Consider the following 18,670-nt stretch of genomic DNA (forward strand, 5'->3'; position numbering starts at 1 on the left):
CCGGAGGCACATTTGTTTCTGTGAGCCAAAGTGAGGACGAGGCAGACCGAGGGGCCACGTTTTAAGTGATCAAGTCAATGTGCTACAACCAAGTTGAGGCAGGAGAAGCAGCGCGCGGGTCAAGCTACAAGTCTTAGGAGACACAGTTCACGATGGGCACTCAGCGGCTATTCACCTGGCTGTGTGCACCAGGCTGTGTTCCAGCAAGTCTCCATCCCAGAAAGCCTACTCTTTTTTAAAAGGCCAGAATTATGGGACTGCATCACCCCTTAACATGCTCAAGATTCCTCTGCTTCAATGCCCCAATTAAGAGCTCTGTTGAATCCGTTCTAACTCCCCGTCCTTCTCCGGAGGTCTCGGCCTGCCGAATCGCACCTTCTGGGGACGGACATCCACCTGAGCAGGGTGTGGCAGAAATCCCCCTCAGCCCTGGGTCCATTTTCTCTTTCCTTCCTTACTCTTAGAAGGTCCCTTACCTACTGTTAAAAGGTTATTACTGAGGTCTGAACGGTTCCTTTCCCCCCTCCATTCTGAACGCCTTTATCGCTGTTGCTAAACGCTCACGGTACAGCTGGGAAGGCGACTTCACGGAAAGGAAGCCAAGGCTTCCTCCGAGAACCTGAAGGGCTGCATGTCCCGGTGTCTCCGGAGACTTCCTCGTCTCTACCAGGAACCGGCTCGCTGGGGGTGAGCTGGACGTCAGGGCGCCCCAGCCCCGCGGATACCTGGCGCTCGCCCCACCTGTGGCCTGGGTAAACACATCTACCTTCCGCAGCCAACGCGATGCTGCGGGACCAGTGATGTCACCAAGTGCCCCAACCCCCAGAACGGCAAAACAGACATAGGCTGACAAGCGACCATCAAGACACCCGCGGAGCATCTGCTCGATACGGTTCTCTGCACCGAGGCGGCCCGACGGGCGTGGACCCCGGCTTAGGGCGGCGGGGGTCAGGGTCGACCGCGGGCTCCCAGAGCGCCGCGCGGTGACCTGCGGGGCTACGAGTCCATCGCCGAGGTCCTTGCCCTGCCAGGGTCGGGCCGCGGCGGGGCGGGACCGAAGGCGGCGCCTTAAAAGGCGGGGCGGGCGGGGAGAGGTGGCGCCCTGCGTCTGCAAAGAGGACCCCCGCCATGGAGGCCGCCCGGGATTACGCTGGAGCCTTCATCAGGCGAGTGCCGCGCTCGTGGGACTCAGGACCGCGCCCGTGCGCCCCGCGGTCCCGTGCGCACACCTCCCGGCCCTGCCCCCCGCGCCCCGCGCGCCCCGCGGTCCCGCGCGCACACCTCCCGGCCCTGCCCCCGCAACCCGTGCGCCCCGCGGTCCCGCGCGCACACCTCCGGGCCCTGCGCCCCGCGGTCCCGCGCGCACACCTCCCGGCCCTGCCCCCCGCGCCCCGCGCGCCCCGCGGCCCCGCGCGCACACCTCCCGGCCCTGCCCCCCGCGGTCCCGCGCGCACACCTCCCGGCCCTGCGCCCCGCGACCCCGCGCGCCCCGCGGTCCCGCGCGCACACCTCCCGGCCCTGCGCCCCGCAACCCCGCGCGCACACCTCCCGGCCCTGCGCCCCGCAACCCCGCGCGCACACCTCCCGGCCCTGCCCCCCGCGGTCCCGCGCACACACCTCCCGGCCCTGCGCCCCGCGGTCCCGCGCGCACACCTCCCGGCCCTGCGCCCCGCGGCCCCGCGCGCACACGTCGCCTCCCCGCTGGCGCCCACGCCCTCCGGCCAGCCTGCTCACGTCTCCTCTCCCTTCTCTAACTGGCCGCAAGTGTCAGGTGTGGCCCTCCCGAGGTGCGCGGGCGTCCGCGGAACAGGTGACAGTGGTGAGGGCGGGAGTGGCCGCATCTCTTGCCGCTGCTGGTGCCGCCGGGACAGACGAGGGCCCCGTCCCGGGAACTCTGGGCAACGCCAACACGGTGCGCGGGAACGGGGCTCCTCCGGGTCCTGGGGATCGCGACGCGAGCCGGGCGAGGGCGGCGGGGGACCGGGTCGCCGAAGGGAGGCTGGGCTGAGCCAGGGACGCGCCTCGGATCCTGACCCCTGCCTCTGAGCCCACCCGGGAGTGTAAGGTGATGTTGGGAGGAAGCGGCCCCTGCATCCCCGCATCCGAGGGCGGCGACGCTGCCCAGGGCCGGGGCGGGGGGGGGGGGGTGCGGAAGACCGGGGGACCCGACGCAGCCTTCGCTCCGCTCTGGTGGCCTCACCACCGGCTCGTGCTGGAAGGCGCGGCATCGCTGTTTCCTGCTTGGGGTTATCGTCAACCTGGCAGACCCGAAGCAATTCTTGTTAGGTAAAATCCTAAAGATACTGCGTGGCAGTAACTGAAAGTGTAGATTAAGGGACAGACCGTGTTTCTCTGAGGACCATCAGAGCACCTCAGGAAGGGTGCAGACACCCTTGAGATGCAGCTTTTCAGCGGCATCTGGCCTGAGCTTCTGACCTGGGCTCCTAAAGGGGAGCTGTGAGTAAATACTCAAGGTTACAAAAACAGCTGCCAAAATGTAAAGGTGGTTTTTCTTAACGGCACTGGCTTTCTCTTTAAAAACAAACAAAAACAAAAAACCGGTCCCGGAGGCGGCAGGAGGGATGTAGGAAACGGATTTGCTTCCTGTGTCGGTGGGCACTCCTGAGCGTAGAGGAGAGGGGCCTGGCTCTTGGGTGCTCTTCTCCCGCTTCCAGCGCCACCCACCCCGCAGTCCACTCCCAGGAGGTGAGGACCGTTAGCAATTTGGAGTGCATCCTTCCAGACTTTTTTCCAATGATCAATACACCCATTCTCCAGGTTCCTCCTGAGCACTGAGGAACGCGTGGGGCCTTCAGAGTGGCACCCACCAGTCCCGAGTCTGCCGCTTGGCAGTGGAAGAAGCAGAGACTGCAGAGTCAGGGCCGGGCCTGTCCCGGCATCTGCCATTACAACAGTTTCCCAGACCGTGATGTGTCTGTGTGAGGACTCCGCAGGGTTCAGTGAGAGGTGGAAGTGACCTGCCTATGAGCCGTTGGCAAACCAAACTGAAATGGAGTGTCTGATCTCCTAAGACACTTTCCTCCAGCTTGGCAAGGTCTAGGAGTGAGTGACTACTTGGTAGGGACAAACTGTTGTGCAGTTCTTTGAAAATCTGCTTGCTTCCAGACTGGGCTGCTGCAATTCTTTGGACTCCACCTGTTTCCAGACAGAACTGGAAGAAAACAACCTGTAATACTTGTTGAAAGGAAAATACTTTTTCTCCCCACCCTTTAAAACCCTGTCCAGACTAAAGATCCAAATACAGGGTACGGACCCGTCTGTTAATCGTGTGTTGCTGGACTTCTGCCTCCTCTCCGTGTTCCTTAATTTAAACTACCAGGTATAGGATGGCATAACTCTTTTATTAGTAAATAACTGCATTTCGCCAAGGAAGTAATTTAATCAATATACACAGTTTTTTCTTTTTTAAATCAGATACTTGGAAGCAATTATAAAATCTTAAACCAGTCACTAGTTTGTTAATCAGCTGTAATCACTAGAGGCCTTAGTCATGATGAGAGCAGCCTGAGGTCTCTTTGCAAAGGTCTGGACAGCAAGGATGTCCACACAGGTGTTTATTGTCATAGACAAAGTCTGCTTTGTTCTTGTGTCCTGTCAGTGATAACATTCATGCCAAACCTTGAAGTTGGTATAAAGCTGAAACATATTATACTTTGTGCAACCTAGCTGCTTTTGTAGCTATTTAGAACATTTTTCCTTTCTTTGAAAAAAGAACTTGAATTTTTGTACAGCCGTGATTTCAGGACAGTTGTCCCTCGGTATCTAAGGGGATTGGTTCCAGGACCCCCACAGATACCAAAACTCGTGGACACTCAAGTCCTTCATATAAAATTGCACAGTATTTGTGTATAACCTGTGCATATCCTCTCGTTCATTTTACTTTTGTTTATTTATTTATGGCAGCTGGCCAGCACAGGGATCCAACCTGGACCTTGGTGTTATCAGCATCACGCTCTGACCAGCTGAACTAACCGGCCAGCCACTCCTGTATACTTTAAATCATCTCTAAATTGCTTATAACACCTAAGACAGTGTAAATACTGTGTAAATAGTTCTATACTGTATAGTTTTTTATTTGTGTTTTTTTATTGTTGTATTGTCTGGTTTTGGGTGTGTTTTTTTAAATATTTTTGATCCATGGTTAGTTGAATACTCAGATGGGGAATGTGAGGATACAGAGGACTAACTGTACAAATTTTGTCACTGTCTTCTTAGTGACATTAGTAAGGAATTAAGTTTTCTATAAATAAATCTCCCAGCTTTCTGCTTCTTGAATCTAAACTCTTATTTTAATAATGTTTTAAAGCGTTCAGAGACTTCATGGCCACGCATTGAATACGCTTATTACACTGAGCATTTTGATAGGTTGGTAAGAACTCCGCCGTGAGCCAGAGGGGGCTTGTCAGAATGTCACATACGGCTGGGCCCTTTCCCTGCTGTCGGGTGGGACCCCACCACTCTCTGACACTGTCCACGCAGGCCTGCCCGGTGCTTCCCAAGTCCCACCCTGTTTGCATGTGTCTCAGCCCTTCCCCTCCAGCAGTCCTCATTATAAGCAGCTCTGGTGGTGGTGCTTGGTCCACATATGTCCTGCTCCTGTCAGCCCTGTATTCCTCTCCTGCAGGTTCCTCCTGCTCTACCCAACTATGAAGTAGGGGTCCCTCAGCCACCACTATGCTTTGGATATTCCCAGGCAGTATCTTACGTGGCCTTGTACTGCCACCTCATCACCATGACATCAGAATATTTCCCTGCAACTGAGACCTTACTGCTGGACCTCCTTTTCCCCCAGCACTGGAGAGTAAACCTCAGTCCCTAGGGTGGCAGATAAAGTTTCTTATGGCCTGTAGGGTTAGGTTAATTTTACTGGAGAAAAGTAAAGTTCATGTCCCCTGTCAGTCCTGGCTTGTCACTCTATTTCACACACTTTCACAAGTTGGTGACTCCCTGCTTCCCTCAGGGAAAATAAAGACGTCCCTGTGTTCCCTCGCTTCCAGGAGATACGACTCTGCACGATGTTCTGAGTATTCTGTGAAGTCAGACTTCTGCTATCATCTTGATTTCCCTGAAACAAGCAATTTCCTTCACCTGTTTCCTGGCTTTTTTCCTTGTAGCGAGTTATTTCCCTCCTTGTTCCAGTTATTGTCTGGACCCACTGTCACAGGAATTAGGGAGCAGCTGTTCTCAAGTGGGGTGTATCTCAAAGCAGAATCCTAAGGCTTCGCAGCGGTCCTGTTTTAACTTTGGTATATTAAAATACTGAGGGGGGAAATAGCAAATCATTTCAGGCATTGTGTTAATATCCAGTGACATGTTCTGTTTATTCAGTGGGCCGATAGTGAGTTGCATTAATGCGTGGCCTTTCATTTAGTTAGCTGTTTAGCCCGGTTGTTCATTTAGCTGGAACAGAGTAAGTACTCACCTAGTATCTGCTAAACAGGCTTAGCATGCATAAAAGTTCATTTAACCTCCTATGTCTTCCACGTGAGGTAGCCTTGATTTTATATCATCTGGCATATCAAATCATTCCTCCTGCTCCTTGATAAGAATGATGGGATTTAATTTTCATGTCTTCAGTGATTTTTTATGTGTGCTCCATCAGTCTTTTCTCCAGCAATGACCCAGTTCTTGGTTAGGAAATGTCGCGGGTAAGAAGAGCAATAGACCACTGTCCTTTTTCATCATCGATGGCTGTCTCTCTTGAGGGCAGGTGAAGCCGGGGAGAACCAGAAACGATTGCCAGCACTTACCTTGTCAGACATGAAGAGACAGCAGGAGCTCTGGGTTGATCAAGAGAGCTGGGTCACTGGGGCATAGGCGCTTACAGAGGCGTGCAATCTTCGTCCAACGGGTAGACCCAGGGGTGCAGCTAACTAGGGCGAAGCTGTGCCTTTGGCCACTGGGGCTGGGCCTAACTAACACCCAGACACAAGGACTTTGCCCTCCCCTTTCTCTGGTTTTGTCCTAGTTTGTCTTTTACTCAGTATATAGCTGGCAAGCCAACAGTGGGGAAGTAGAAGATGTGCAGCTAGACCCTGGCCTCGGTGGGCATGGGTTCTAGAAGCCGGTGGACAATGACCATGACTTCCTGCTTTGGGGGAGAAGAGAGACTCCTGCCGGTGAGAAGCTCCCTCCCATGGGAAGGATTTCATCTTGTCAGGCAGGCACCCTGGTGTAAGAATTGGAGCTGGATCCAAACCCCTATTAGCACTTGCAAACTCTGACCTTATTCGTGTCTCAAGTTCCCTGGGCCTCAGTTTTACTCATCTCCAAGACCTCTTGTAGGGTTATTAGGGCCTTTCTTCCTCTCCTCCTTCTAGGGTCTTTGCCAGCGAGTTTAGGTCTCAGACACTGCAGTGGAGTGGAGGACCAAGTCAGGCTTCTGAATGTGAAGCGTAACATGGCCAGTCCTCACTGCCCTCTGCACCAGGTCACCAGGGACGAGGACGTGTGTGGCCTTTCCCTAGGGATGGCTCAGCAGTATGTGAACACCCTGTCTGTCGTGTTGCATAACTGAAGAACCTGGTGTAACTCCTGTCAAGGCAAAAGTTCAGAAGCTCCACGCCAGTCACTGCTGCTTCAGCACACTGCATGCGGCTCAGGGCTCTGATTTCCTTGTGGGTCTCTGGTAAAGGCTCCCAGGTCATTCTGAGAGTGGCCCAGGGCAGAAACCCCGACCTACCATACTCCCCTTGGCATCATCTCACTGGAAACAAATCATGCAGTGACTTTGTCTACCTAAAAAGGGAAAGGACTTGAGGGTGTGATCTCAATGCACTGCTCTCCCTTCAGCCAGAGGGCAGCTGCTCCTCACGGTGCTGTGGATGGACGCTTACCACTTGAGATTGGAAGTTCAGAGAAAGGATAACAAACCCAACCTACTCCCCCATGAAAAAAATTTTAAAAATCTGAGCTTTGGACAGACCTGGGATCGTGTCCCATCGCAAGGATGGCCTTGAGAAGCCACTCTGAGCTTCAATTTTCTCATCTGTGAAATGGGACAATACATTCCTCATGAGGGCATTGATGATTAATGTATTTGACGAGCTAGCACATTGCTGGCCATTGCAAGTGTTCTGTGTAAGCGGCTGCCAAGCACTGGTGTGATGCTGGCCTGATAGACTACAGGCCAAATTCTTGCTAATAGTCTAGGTCTGACACCAGAGTACCAATTTGTTGGCGAAGCAAAGGGATAAGGGACAAGCAGACACTGTAATGGAGAATCCTCCAAAACTGGCTGATCAAACTGCAGCGTGGACTTAAGCTGACAATTTTTGAGAGCCAGTTTGTTACTACACTGTCAGTTTTTCATAGCACACTACTTGATCAATCATCAAATTTTCATGTGAGTCCATATGTAGAGCTTCAAGTTAGAAAACATACTATCTAAAATTTGGGGGCCTAGCACTAAGCGAGGCATTATAGGAAATAGAGCAAAAAAGCCTTCATCCACAGAGAAATTTTAATCTAGTTGGGAAATAAAGCACAGATAAATGAGAGTGTGTGCACACATGCGCTTGTATGTATGAAATATATAAATAAATGAAGTGCTGAATCGTAGGTGACAGGCATTGGCAGTCAGTACAGGTATTCCCTAGGATTTTAGCCTTCGAGAGTTAATCTAGACAAACTGTTATAAGCGTCAGAAAGCAGTGAGGTGCTCACTCTGTGTCTTATACAAGGTCGTTCTAAAAATAAAGCCCTTTGTTTGATTCTCTTGAAAGTACTTATGCAAGTATTTATCCAAATAGTCAACCACTGTTTGAGCCCCTGAAGTAGGTGGGTGCTATGCTGGGTGTGGGGACACTGCTGTGTACAGGTGCTGGTCCCCAGGGGGCAGTGCAGATTGAATGAGGTTATGGGGAAAGTGCTCATCACAGTACCTGGCACTAAAGTGTGACCTGGAACATTGCTAATTTCTGTTTTCATTATTTGGAATAATTTCTTTATGGGTCTATTCCTAAATGTGAAAAAGCCCACAGTCCTGCATGAAAACCCTCGTCGCGTTGCTCACTGGCCTCCAGGGAGGCTGGGCCACTTTCTAGTGACGGCAACAAGGCGCATTTGTTTTCCTTGTGGAATTATTTTTAAAGAACTCCTTGCTTTTGGTTTAAAGGCATGCAGTAGTGTGTCAGAGGTCGTCTTGCATTTCTTTACTTGCTGTCAAAGCTCCGTCTGTTTTTTTTTTTTTTTTTTTTTTAAAAAAGATGACCGGTAAGGGGATCTTAACCCTTGACTTGGTGTTGTCAGCACCACGCTCAGCCAGTGAGCAAACCGGCCATCCCTATATGGGATCCGAACCCGGGGCCTTGGTGTTATTAGCACCACACTCTCCCGAGTGAGCCACGGGCCGGCCCAAAGCTCCGTCTGTTGACTGACGTGCACTTGTCTTCTGTTCTGTTTCCCAGCACTGCAGCGCCTCAACGGCAGGTGCTTGGGGCTGTCGTCCAGCTCTGGCCCCTCCAAGCTGTGGGCCGCTCTCTGGACTGAGATCCCTCATCTATGAATTGAGAAAACTAGGGCTCTATCACAGGGTTTCCTTAGAACTGAGTTAACATTTATACAGCAAAACCTGTTTGCCAAGTACCCACTGAAGCAGTGAGCAGCTCATCGGCTGTTTCCCATTCGTCTTCCATTTCACTGCATTTTCACAGTTGTAGGCAACTACACTTTAATAATCAAGGGCTGGGGATTTTTTTTTTTCCTCATAAAATTGTCTTGTTTTGGTTTTGCTACTGTTGTTTTCTTTTTCTACATTACTGCTTGTTTATGGTTAATCTTTGAATTAATTCTTCAGTAAGTGTGGAACTTACTCTGAAGTGTCGCGTGACATAGGACCCAAAGCTCTTTTCCTTCTTGCTCTTTGGGCACGGTTATGACAGTGGCTCTGCTGTTCTTGATCTGTCCTGAGTTAATTTCAAAAACTTCGTCAGCTGCTGCAGTGACCAGCTAATTTCTGGTTTAGTCTTATTGTATAAATACGTAACTGTTTTTTTGCGTGTACCTAATTCTCTAACTCTGCTTAACTACTGCATGGCCGCTAGAAATTATTTTCTTGGATAGTTTAGCTCTAAAACCCACACATATTTGCAGAATGTAAGTCAAATTTCTTTTTTGAGCTGATGTCCATACTCCTCCTTCTGAAACGGTTTTGGCAAGGACTTTGAGTGTTCTGATAACATAGGAATAAAGATGGTTGTGTTTTTTTAATTTGATGTGTTACTTGTTTATTCCTTGGAGATTATATATATACACATACACAAAATTTTTAGTAATATATTAAAATTGTATTGTTTGTATGTGCTTCAAACCTCTCCTTGAAGACTGTTTTTAGAAAGTAATGTAGAAGACGTTCTTTTTCCCTCACCTCTTCTTGCAGGCCCCTGACATTCATGGGATCACAGACCAAGAGGGTCCTGCTCACCCCCCTCATGCGTCCTGCCCGCCCCTTCCGGGTCTCCACCCATGACAGGAGCAGCCGCCGCGGGGTGATGGCCAGCAGCCTGCAGGAACTGCTTAGCAAGGTACTGCGGACCTGGCTGCTCTCCCGCCACTCCTCCAGGTCCCTGAACGCCTGCAGGACTGTGGTCTCGAGTCCTGAGCCAGGGCAAAGACCGAAAGGTCAAGAAAAACCATGTGTTAGACTCGTCTGACCCCCTCTTGGCTTCATAGAGTCTGAGGGGAGACATTTCTAAGGAGATAAAGAGTGGCTATAAATAATCAAAGGAAGTATTATTATATCTCTGTACCATAAAGGATTTAGAAGGATTTAGGTATGGAGACAAAAACCTTAAAAGTCGTCATCAATTGATAATGTAGCTTTGTCTCTTTGACAAGGAAGAGTACAGAGAAGCAGCAGACTTTGGAAGTCTGTTTTTGGTTATAAAGGCCAAGACAGAACAGGCCTTAATCTAAAACAGTGTCCTACACCACCAAATAAGGAAGAATCCTAGCTTCTCAGAGAAGCATAGCCCAGACAGACTCCCATCCAAAATGAGCGTCCTGCACGCAGTCTCTGCAGCAGGATGCCACACGAGGCTGAGGCTCTTCAAATGTCATACATGCAGGATTATTATTTTTGTTCATTTGAGTAAGTAGGTCATCTTAGAACTTATAAATGTTATCAATATAATCACTTGTCTCATGTCCCTTAAGAAGATAGATCCATTAAAAATCCCAAGTTCTCTTTTTCCAAGCAAAGACTCAATCACAGATAACAATTAAGGTATACCTTTACCATTAAAAGTTGAGCAAAATCAGCCAGCACTTCTGAGAACTATAATTTTATATCACTGGATGGTCAGGTGGAAGCATCGCTTTTCATTCTGTTTCTCTGCTGCATCGCACACCTAGACCCTGGACGCCCTCGTTATCACCGCTGGGCTGGTCACGCTGGTGCTGGAGGAAGATGGCACCGTGGTGGACACAGAAGAGTTCTTTCAGACCTTAGGAGACAACACACATTTCATGATCTTGGAAGAAGGACAGAAGTGGACACCGGTAAGCAAAACATGGTTATCCAAATGGCTGCTGGTAGATGGTTACCTACAAAAGTGCACCCCTGCTTGGGTGTCGCCTTACGCTCGTGCTACATCTGTACTTTGTACTCACCTAATGACTGGATCTCCTGTACTCAAGGGGATTCTTTTAAGTGTTTCCAGGCAAGTTAGTATCTTTATGAACTTGGGCAATATTATTTAAAGCAAATAATTCTGAGGAACAGGCTTCGGCCAGCAAGTAGCTACAGATGCTATAAAATGCACAGAATCGACCTGGTGACTGTTCGTTGTCTCTGTTCTTAGGATGCCAGACAGGCTAATGCAGCCAGTGAAGTGAGGTAGGAGTGTGCGGGGGCATGCATGCGTGAGTATGTGTGTGAATACAGAGATTTAGAAAAGTGAGGAGACACAATAAGGCTTCTGTTTCTGGGGAAACTACAGCTTATATATCTTGAAAAACCCTCCCACTATAAAAGACCTAAAAATATAAAGCGAAGTATTAAAATATCTTTTTATATCCCTAACTGACCTTCAAGAAAGAGAAATGCTCAGAGGCCAAAATTTTTCTGGGAGTCAGACCTCAGACAGGAAAGCAAACACTGAATCGGCATTTCACCTGTAGGCCTCTTACCTGTGTGCATCCACTGTGGGCATCTCACCTGTAAGCATCTCACCTGTGGGCAGCCACTGATCTCAGTGGCCAAGGGCTTTGGTTTTGACAGATGCTGGGAGGACAGGAGACAGTCTCATGCTGACACAACGTGGGGAGTCAGATGGGAGATGTCCACAGAAAGCAGGGAATCATAAGGGTCTGTTCTTAGAGTTTGTAGCCACAAGCTGCCTTCATGAGGGTTTAGGGACTGCTGGGTCCAAAACCCCCCAGCTGAGAGTTTACAGAGATCCAGGAGGAAGTGTCAGTGGAAGGAGTTTACTCACTGGATTCTCTTTACCCAACAAGTCCCTCCTCCAGCCCCAGTGCTCCAAGTTACTAGCAGGAGCAAATGCAGATCAGCGTGGAATGAACATTGACCCAGGCCTCAGAGAGTTTCCTTGCCTAAAGTTCTTACAAATGTGGGTTCACAATTGAAACACAGAACTCAAGGTGAGAGTAAGGACTCAAGGCAAGAGTAAGCAGAAATAATAAGGTCAGGCCTGCAAAGACCTCAGATGCTGGAATCATCAGATGCAGAGTATAAAATAAGCATATCTGAGATGCTCAAAGAAACATAAAAGATAATCAAAAGTAAGAAGGAACAAGAGGTAACCAAAACGGACTAGGCAGACTTGAAACAATAAAATAGATTTTCTAGAAATGAAAAATATGACAACTAAAATACAGTAAATGGACACTCAGGTTAGACAGGACTGAAGATAATAAAAGACCTAGAAGATATGTCTGAAGAAGGTGTCCGTGACATAACACTAAACACCAGAGGGGGAAACACAAAGTTACAGACGTGACTAAGATCTAACACATCTCTCTGACACCGTCAAGGCAGGGAAGGATTTTTTTTTAAAACAAGACAAAGGCATAACCATCTTAAAAAAAAAAAAAAAACAATATACATCAACTCATGTACGAATGTTGTTCATCAAAAGACACTACAAGGAAGTAAAACAATAAGCCACAAAGTGGAGAGAGGTGTTTTCAACATCACCTGACAAAGGATTCATATTCAGCAATGTAAAGAACTCACATTAATCGATCATGAAACAACAATCCAATTAGACAGTGGCTGAAAGGCAGGAACAGGCATCTCCAGAATGACCACAAAACATAGGAAAAAATACTCAGCCTCACTGGAGATTAGGAAGATTAATCACAGTAAGTTACCATTTTACATCACTACAGTTGGTATTGTTAGACTTTTAATTTTTTCCATTTTTAAGATAGGGAGTAACAAACTCTCTTATACTCCCTCCAACAGCTATTTAAAACACCAATTTGCCTTCATCTCATAGAGTCAAAGCGCAGCCTACAACCCAGCGAGAGACCCTGGCACCTACCTATCAGGAGATGTGTATCAGAGAGCCCATGTCCACATGTGGGTGACAGTAAACACTGGAAACAAACCACATATCCACTGTAGGAGAGTGGAATGCACACGCACCCAGAGCCAGCAGCGTGCTCCTGTGTAAATACACACGAGCAACACGACATGCTGTAGTCCTTGATGGGACACGCTTGGGCTGTGAAGACAAGTGAAGCTGGAGGACAGGCACAGGCATCCACATGGCTGAATGTCACTACTGCGCTGAGTGAGAACATTGCAGGACATGACATTAAACACATGGTCCTCAAATCTCAGGACTACTTTACACTCTTAAAAACTAATGAAGACCCCAAATAGCTTTTGTTTACATGAGTTATATCAATAAAATCTATAGATATCTATCAATCAGAGGCTCTCAACTGGGGAGACTTTGCCCTTTGGGGGACATTTTGTAATGTCTGAAGACATTTTAGGTTGTTCCAACTAGGGCAGGGGACTGGCATCTAGAGGGTGGAGACCGGAGATGCTGCTAAATATTTTACAATGCACAGGACTGCCCTTACAAGAAAGAATTATCCAGCCCCAAATGTCAGTAGTGCCAAGGTTGAGAAACTACAAGCTGTAGATATAGATATTTCTGATATTAGAAATTAAAGTTGAGAAATTTAAAAATGTGTATTAATGCATTAAAAATAATAACCCAATACACGTTCACTTTAATAACACATTTTTATGAAAAAAGGCTATTTCCCAAAACAGAAAAATTGAGTGAGGGGTGACAATTTTTGTAAATCTCTTCAATGTCTAGCTTAACCAAAGACAGCTGAATTCTCCTATCTGCTTCTGTTTTCAAGCTGTTGCAATATATTGTTTTGATGGAAGTAAGAAGAAAATCTGGCCTGACACAGATGTGTAGTTGGAAGAAAGGAGGATTTTCACAGTCTTTTCAGATAACTGAGGCTCTTTGCCACTGCCCCGGGACTCGGCAGGTGGTGGTTTCAGGAGGGTCAGCTGTGGAGCGGAGTCTGAGGAGATGCCGGTGAAGTCGGCCCCGCTGTTGCATTGAACCCATCCATCTGCCTTCCACTTTGAAGGGATCTTTTCCCCAAGAATGACTTTGTAACACCAGGCACTGGTCATTTAGAAAAAACTGATCCACTGAGCCTGAGGCTTCCCAAATGTGCAGTGAAAAACTCCACTGCTTGTGAGAACAAGTAAGGCCAATCTCACGTTATGGAAGTGATGCTGACCTCTCAGTCCCTGCAGGGTCTGGGGATCCCCAGGTGTCTCCAGGCCACACGCCAAAAACCTCTGCATTAAGCCATTTATAGATAATTCAAAACATACACAAAATTGGCAATATGATGTTTGAGATACACACGTGCTAGAAACAGAACAGCAAGGGAGAGATGCAGAGAGAGGCGCACGGGGATGTCTATGGGTTGACAATGTCGTGTTTTTTGTTTTATGTCCTATTATTCCTTATTTTTACCTGTAGTATATGTATTCTCCTATATAGGTAAAATACAATTTTTTGACTGGAAAAAAACTACAGACCAATTATAAAAAGCATAAAATTTAAAATAAAGTATTTTTGGAGCGGGTGAGGAGATACTGTGTGTAGATTGGGGGATCATGGGGTGAATTACATAACTCCTTTAAATGACAGTCTTGGCTTGTACTGCTCTTTATTGGAGGCAGGGGTGGTAGCCAGAATAATGGCCCCCAAAGACGTCCACATCCTAATCCCCAAAACCTGTGACTATGTTGCCCCATCTGGCAAAAGGGACCTGGCAGAGGTGATGAAGGGAAGGATCTTGAGATGGGGAGATTGTCCTGGATTATCCAGGTGAGGCCAGTGTCACCCTATGGGTCTACATTGAGGGGAGGCAGGAAGGCTGCTGTGCGGGCCAGAAGCAGAGGAGAGGGTCGAGGGGAGGCAGGACCATGAGCCCAGGAAGGCAGGCACCTCTGGGACTGGAGGTCGGCCACGCAGCCTCCAGGAGGAACCGGCCCTGCCATTCATTCTGGACTTCTGACCTCCAGAACTGTGAGAGCATCAATTTGTGTTGTCTTAAGCCACGAAGATTCCCGTAAGGTGTTACAGCAGCAGTGGGAAACCACCTCGGAAGGGAGAAGCATTTCGTGTGTGTGTGTTGGTTTCTGTAAATGAGACATTGGGCTAACGTGGAGCAGTTAGTTAATGTCACATGTTCAAGCCCCCAGAGAGGTGGGCGCAGGGAAGCTGAGCAGCAGCACAGACGTGACACGACGCGACTGATGCAGATAAACTGTGACAGACACAGTCGAGTAGGGTGGAAGAACTTCTCGTTTGAAATCTGAGTTTGGGCGGGGTTCTCCCTGACTCGCACGTTTCAACCATGTTCCTTTAGTGTGGATGTGGGCACCTCACAGCTGACCATAGACCCTGTCCCACCGTAGCTGCCTGTATCAGAGCGAGGCCAGTTTTGACTAGGACAAGGACTTCCAACCAAGATGCAGCCAGCGGATGTCTCCCTTCCTCAGTCCAGATCCCTCGAATGCCTGTGAGGCCACAGCAGCTCCGCAGGGCCACGGGCAGGCTGCGAATCGCCTCGCTGTGGGCCGATTATGGAAATCCACGTGTCAGATGTCAGGTCAGGTGTGGATCACTTTGTGGTGCATGTTAATGCTTTCCGGGAGAGTAAGATAAACTGTCAGAAGTCAGAGAGGAATGTGAGGCAGTGAGAGAGAGCTGCGGCAGGATTATAGGCAAGACCCCTTTTGATGCCATAATCCTAATTCTTAAAACAGTGTCCCCGAGAGGCAGCAGCGCCTCCCGCGCGGTGGCCATCAGCTGCGACCATGGCCTCTCGGCGCTCATGGCGTGGAAGGAGCAGGGGAATCAAGGAGAGCGCGTGGCTCTGGAAGGAAGGCTGCGGGTGCTTTAGGGGAATGCATGTTTTAGATCATTGTCATTAATGTAGTAGTAGCTTCAACTTCCCCCAACCCCAAAGGTTCAGGAGAGAGAACTCCATCAGTTACTGAACTTGAACTTGAAACTGCACGATCCGTGTGTGGAGCAAACCACTTAGGACGAGCAGCTCCTGAGCCCAGCATCTGCGCCTTGGGACAGCTTTCTTCTCTTCTGAGTTTGTGAAGCTTCTTGTGGGGAAGGTTCTGGTACAGTGCTATTTATAAACCTGGGAACATATGAGTAAAAAGTACTCCGACCTTCCTTCCAGCCTTCCAGGGTCGATGAAGAATGGATACTGCAGACAGTAGCACTGGGTATTCCCAAGGAGGCAGCTTCCATCCCACAGCGACTGGAAAATAGGGGACAGCCTGGGAAGGGGCCCACTCCAGCCAAGTGATTCTGGCACCTTCTGCCCAGTAGCCACTTCTAAAATGGAAATAGTGCTGCCTGCTTCTCCATAACTGTGACTGTGTTATAGTCGTGAGGTGAGACAGTCCATGTCACGGAGTAACCAGTGGTGGCTTCAGTACCGGTGTGAATGACCCTCCACAGTGTCTGTCAGTAGCACAACCATTCATGGAGCAGTGGGATACTCAAACCCAGGCTCCAAAGCCAAATCAGACTCATCCCAAGTCACTAAACTGAAAGGAGATTAGGGAAGGATATTTTATGTTTGTGGACATAGCAGTAGGCTAAGCATATTGGTCTGCTAAAAACATTACTCAAATAATTAGCAGCTTAGTCACTAACAGATTTTAAATGGACATTAAGGGGAATCTGAAACTAGCATAAAACCAGAGTTATGAAGTTTGAATGTCATAGTTAGGAACGCTTCTAAAGTCTGCTCTCCCTTCATTATCATAGGGTAGTAATTATGTCCCAGCTTGCCAGCAGCCGAAGAAATCAGGAATAGCCAAAGTCACCTTCGACTTATACAAGCTGAATCCCAAGGACTTCATCGGCTGCCTCAACGTGCAGGCCACCATGTACGAGATGTACTCAGTGTCCTATGACATCCGGTGCACAGGACTCAAGGGCCTACTGAGGTGACACACTCAAGGATCAACCCAGGGGGGTCTGGAAACTGCACAGGGACGTGGTGCAGGCTCCTCTGTACTCCCGGTGGACCTGTCCCTGCCGTCTTAGGTGCCCCCTAACTCATGTTGTCTTAAAGTAGCTTAGCTCCTATGCCACAGGTCTATTTCAGAAAACAGAAAGCCTTAAGCCAAAACAGATTTTTCCCTCTCCAAAGACCACTAAATATGAGATGGAAATGAATAATAAATATAAAGAAGAACCAATTTCTCAAGAGCTAGAGCTTCGGATTTTAAAACCTTAATTCTAAGCAATGACAGTTGAACTCGCAGCCATGGAGGTACAGGCCTGGTTTGTGGAGTGGCCTCTCAGCCCTCTGTGCCCTCTGCATCTGTCATGTAGGACAGTCAACTTTAACTTACCTGGCAACGTGGCACTGGCACGCTTCTTCATGCCTGCATCAAATTCACCATCAGTGCTCTAAAGCATGGCATTGGCTGCAGGGCTGTGGTGGGATGCCAGGGGAGGCCGGTTTGGCTGTCATATCCCTATGGGACAACTCAGCCATGCTCACTGTCCTGCAATTTAAAAACTGGAATGAAATCCTGCAGCTGTGGATTAGGTAGAACAGAACCTGAATTACGGCTGTCTTCAGTCTAAATTAGTCGTGCCAGACTCAGCTTCAGGACCCGGTGGCCAGCACAGGGCAAGGTCTTCCTTCCCGTGACATAGGAACAAGTTGGAATATGCCAGCTGCCCACAAAAACTGGCTCATAGGCCCACGATTCCAGTTTTTGCTAAGACAGTCCTTCAGCCTGGCCCGACAGATCCAGGTGACTGGCTCAACATGCTGGAGCCACCGTGCAGCCGCACACAGGGTGCAGGGTGTGCTCTTCAGGGGCAGCGGTCTGCCAGCGCAGGGCCTGCTAATTACTGGCCATGCAGGCTGGGTTGGAGTGGCCCAGGGAGGCCATGCTGCGCCGGGAGTGGTCCCAGGCTAGCGGCATCGGCTCACCTGGGGACCCCAGAGACCAGCTCCAGCCCAGCCCACTGCATCAGCACCCACATGTCCGCCAGCCCCTGAGACCGGTGTGCTCCTCAGGCTGCCCAGCCCTCAGCTGTGAGTCCTCCTCCATGCTTGCATCACCTCCTAGGCCTGACATGCTGCTCTCCCTCTGTCACAGGAGCCTGATGCGGTTCCTGTCCTACTCCGCCCAGGTGACCGGACAGTTTCTCCTCTACATGGGCACATACATGCTCCGAGTTCTGGGTGATACGGAAGAGCAGCCTTCTCCTCGGTCCCACTCCAAGGCCCGAGTCACCTGTGGACAGGGACGCACTGCAGAGGGCTTGGCCGGCCTCCTGACCCGGACACTCCGGGCCAAGTGATGAGCGTGAAGATGCTTTTATGTTGTTGTCCCCATGCTCTTGGTAGGCTGCGGGTGCCTTCTGCTTAGGGGTGGTGGGAAGGGGCTGGTGGGGCATGACGTGGGGCTGCCGTGGGCCACAGGCAGGAACAGGACAGCCCGCAGGTCTGGGGGCAGAGTGCGTGTGCAGTGGACCCGTGTGGCTCCTCACCTGCCCCCATAAACTGACCACGAGAACTCCCTGTATTATGTGTGATGCTTCTCCTGCCTCTTCTCCCCAGAAGCAAACTCAGCTTCCACAGAGAAGCAAAACTAAGCCAGAAATATTCTGCTCAAAGATAAAACCGCTGTTAAGTCTTTATTAGTACTTCGTGCCACAAAAATAGAGTTGCCAAATGTTGTGCGTTTTTCTTTTTAAACATGGGTCTTTAAAGTGCCCAAAGGGGCTCAAAGCTTAAGGATCCAAAATTTTGGAGGTCTTCAAGCAGCACTTCAGCCTTTTCCTTAAAAAAAAAAAAAAGACTGAAACCCAGACTTGATGCCTGGCTCTGGTGACCGCAGCTTCAGCTCCTGATGCTGCCAGTGTCGCCAGGCCGGCCGTGGCTGGGAGGGCAGCAGTGGCTTCAGCTGCGGGCACAGCTGGACACGGGCCCTCGGTGGACGTTGGCAAGACTCTGCTTTCCCCCGAGGTGGCATCACCTTCAGGTGGACCCTCCTCGAGGGAAGGAAGCAAGGCTGCGCCCTCCGTGTCATGGGGACGCCTGGGTGGCCCCCATCCCGTGGGCACAGCAGCCAGTG

At 49.6% G+C, this 18,670-nt stretch overlaps 1 protein-coding gene across 1 annotated transcript; it reads left to right on the forward strand.

The window, feature by feature from the left end:
* Positions 1-1,128: 1,128 nt before the first annotated feature.
* Positions 1,129-17,894, forward strand: CIDEA (cell death inducing DFFA like effector a). Its single transcript, XM_063077471.1, has 5 exons — positions 1,129-1,166; positions 9,401-9,545; positions 10,375-10,521; positions 16,335-16,516; positions 17,690-17,894. Exons 1-5 carry the CDS (start codon positions 1,129-1,131, stop codon positions 17,892-17,894), a joined length of 717 nt encoding a protein of 238 aa, XP_062933541.1.
* Positions 17,895-18,670: the final 776 nt, after the last annotated feature.

The sequence above is a fragment of the Cynocephalus volans genome, chromosome 13 (genome assembly GCF_027409185.1).
Source record: "Cynocephalus volans isolate mCynVol1 chromosome 13, mCynVol1.pri, whole genome shotgun sequence".
NCBI lineage: Eukaryota > Metazoa > Chordata > Mammalia > Dermoptera > Cynocephalidae > Cynocephalus > Cynocephalus volans.

What these genes read in the sequence shown, in the direction of transcription:
- CIDEA (XM_063077471.1), top strand. Translation starts at nt 1,129, where the DNA reads ATGGAGGCCGCCCGGGATTACGCTGGAGCCTTCATCAG. An exon ending in TACGCTGGAGCCTTCATCAG is followed by an intron (nt 1,167 to 9,400) that starts GCGAGTGCCGCG and finishes CTCTTCTTGCAG; the next exon opens with GCCCCTGACATTCATGGGAT. An exon ending in AAGGACAGAAGTGGACACCG is followed by an intron (nt 10,522 to 16,334) that starts GTAAGCAAAACA and finishes TCATTATCATAG; the next exon opens with GGTAGTAATTATGTCCCAGC.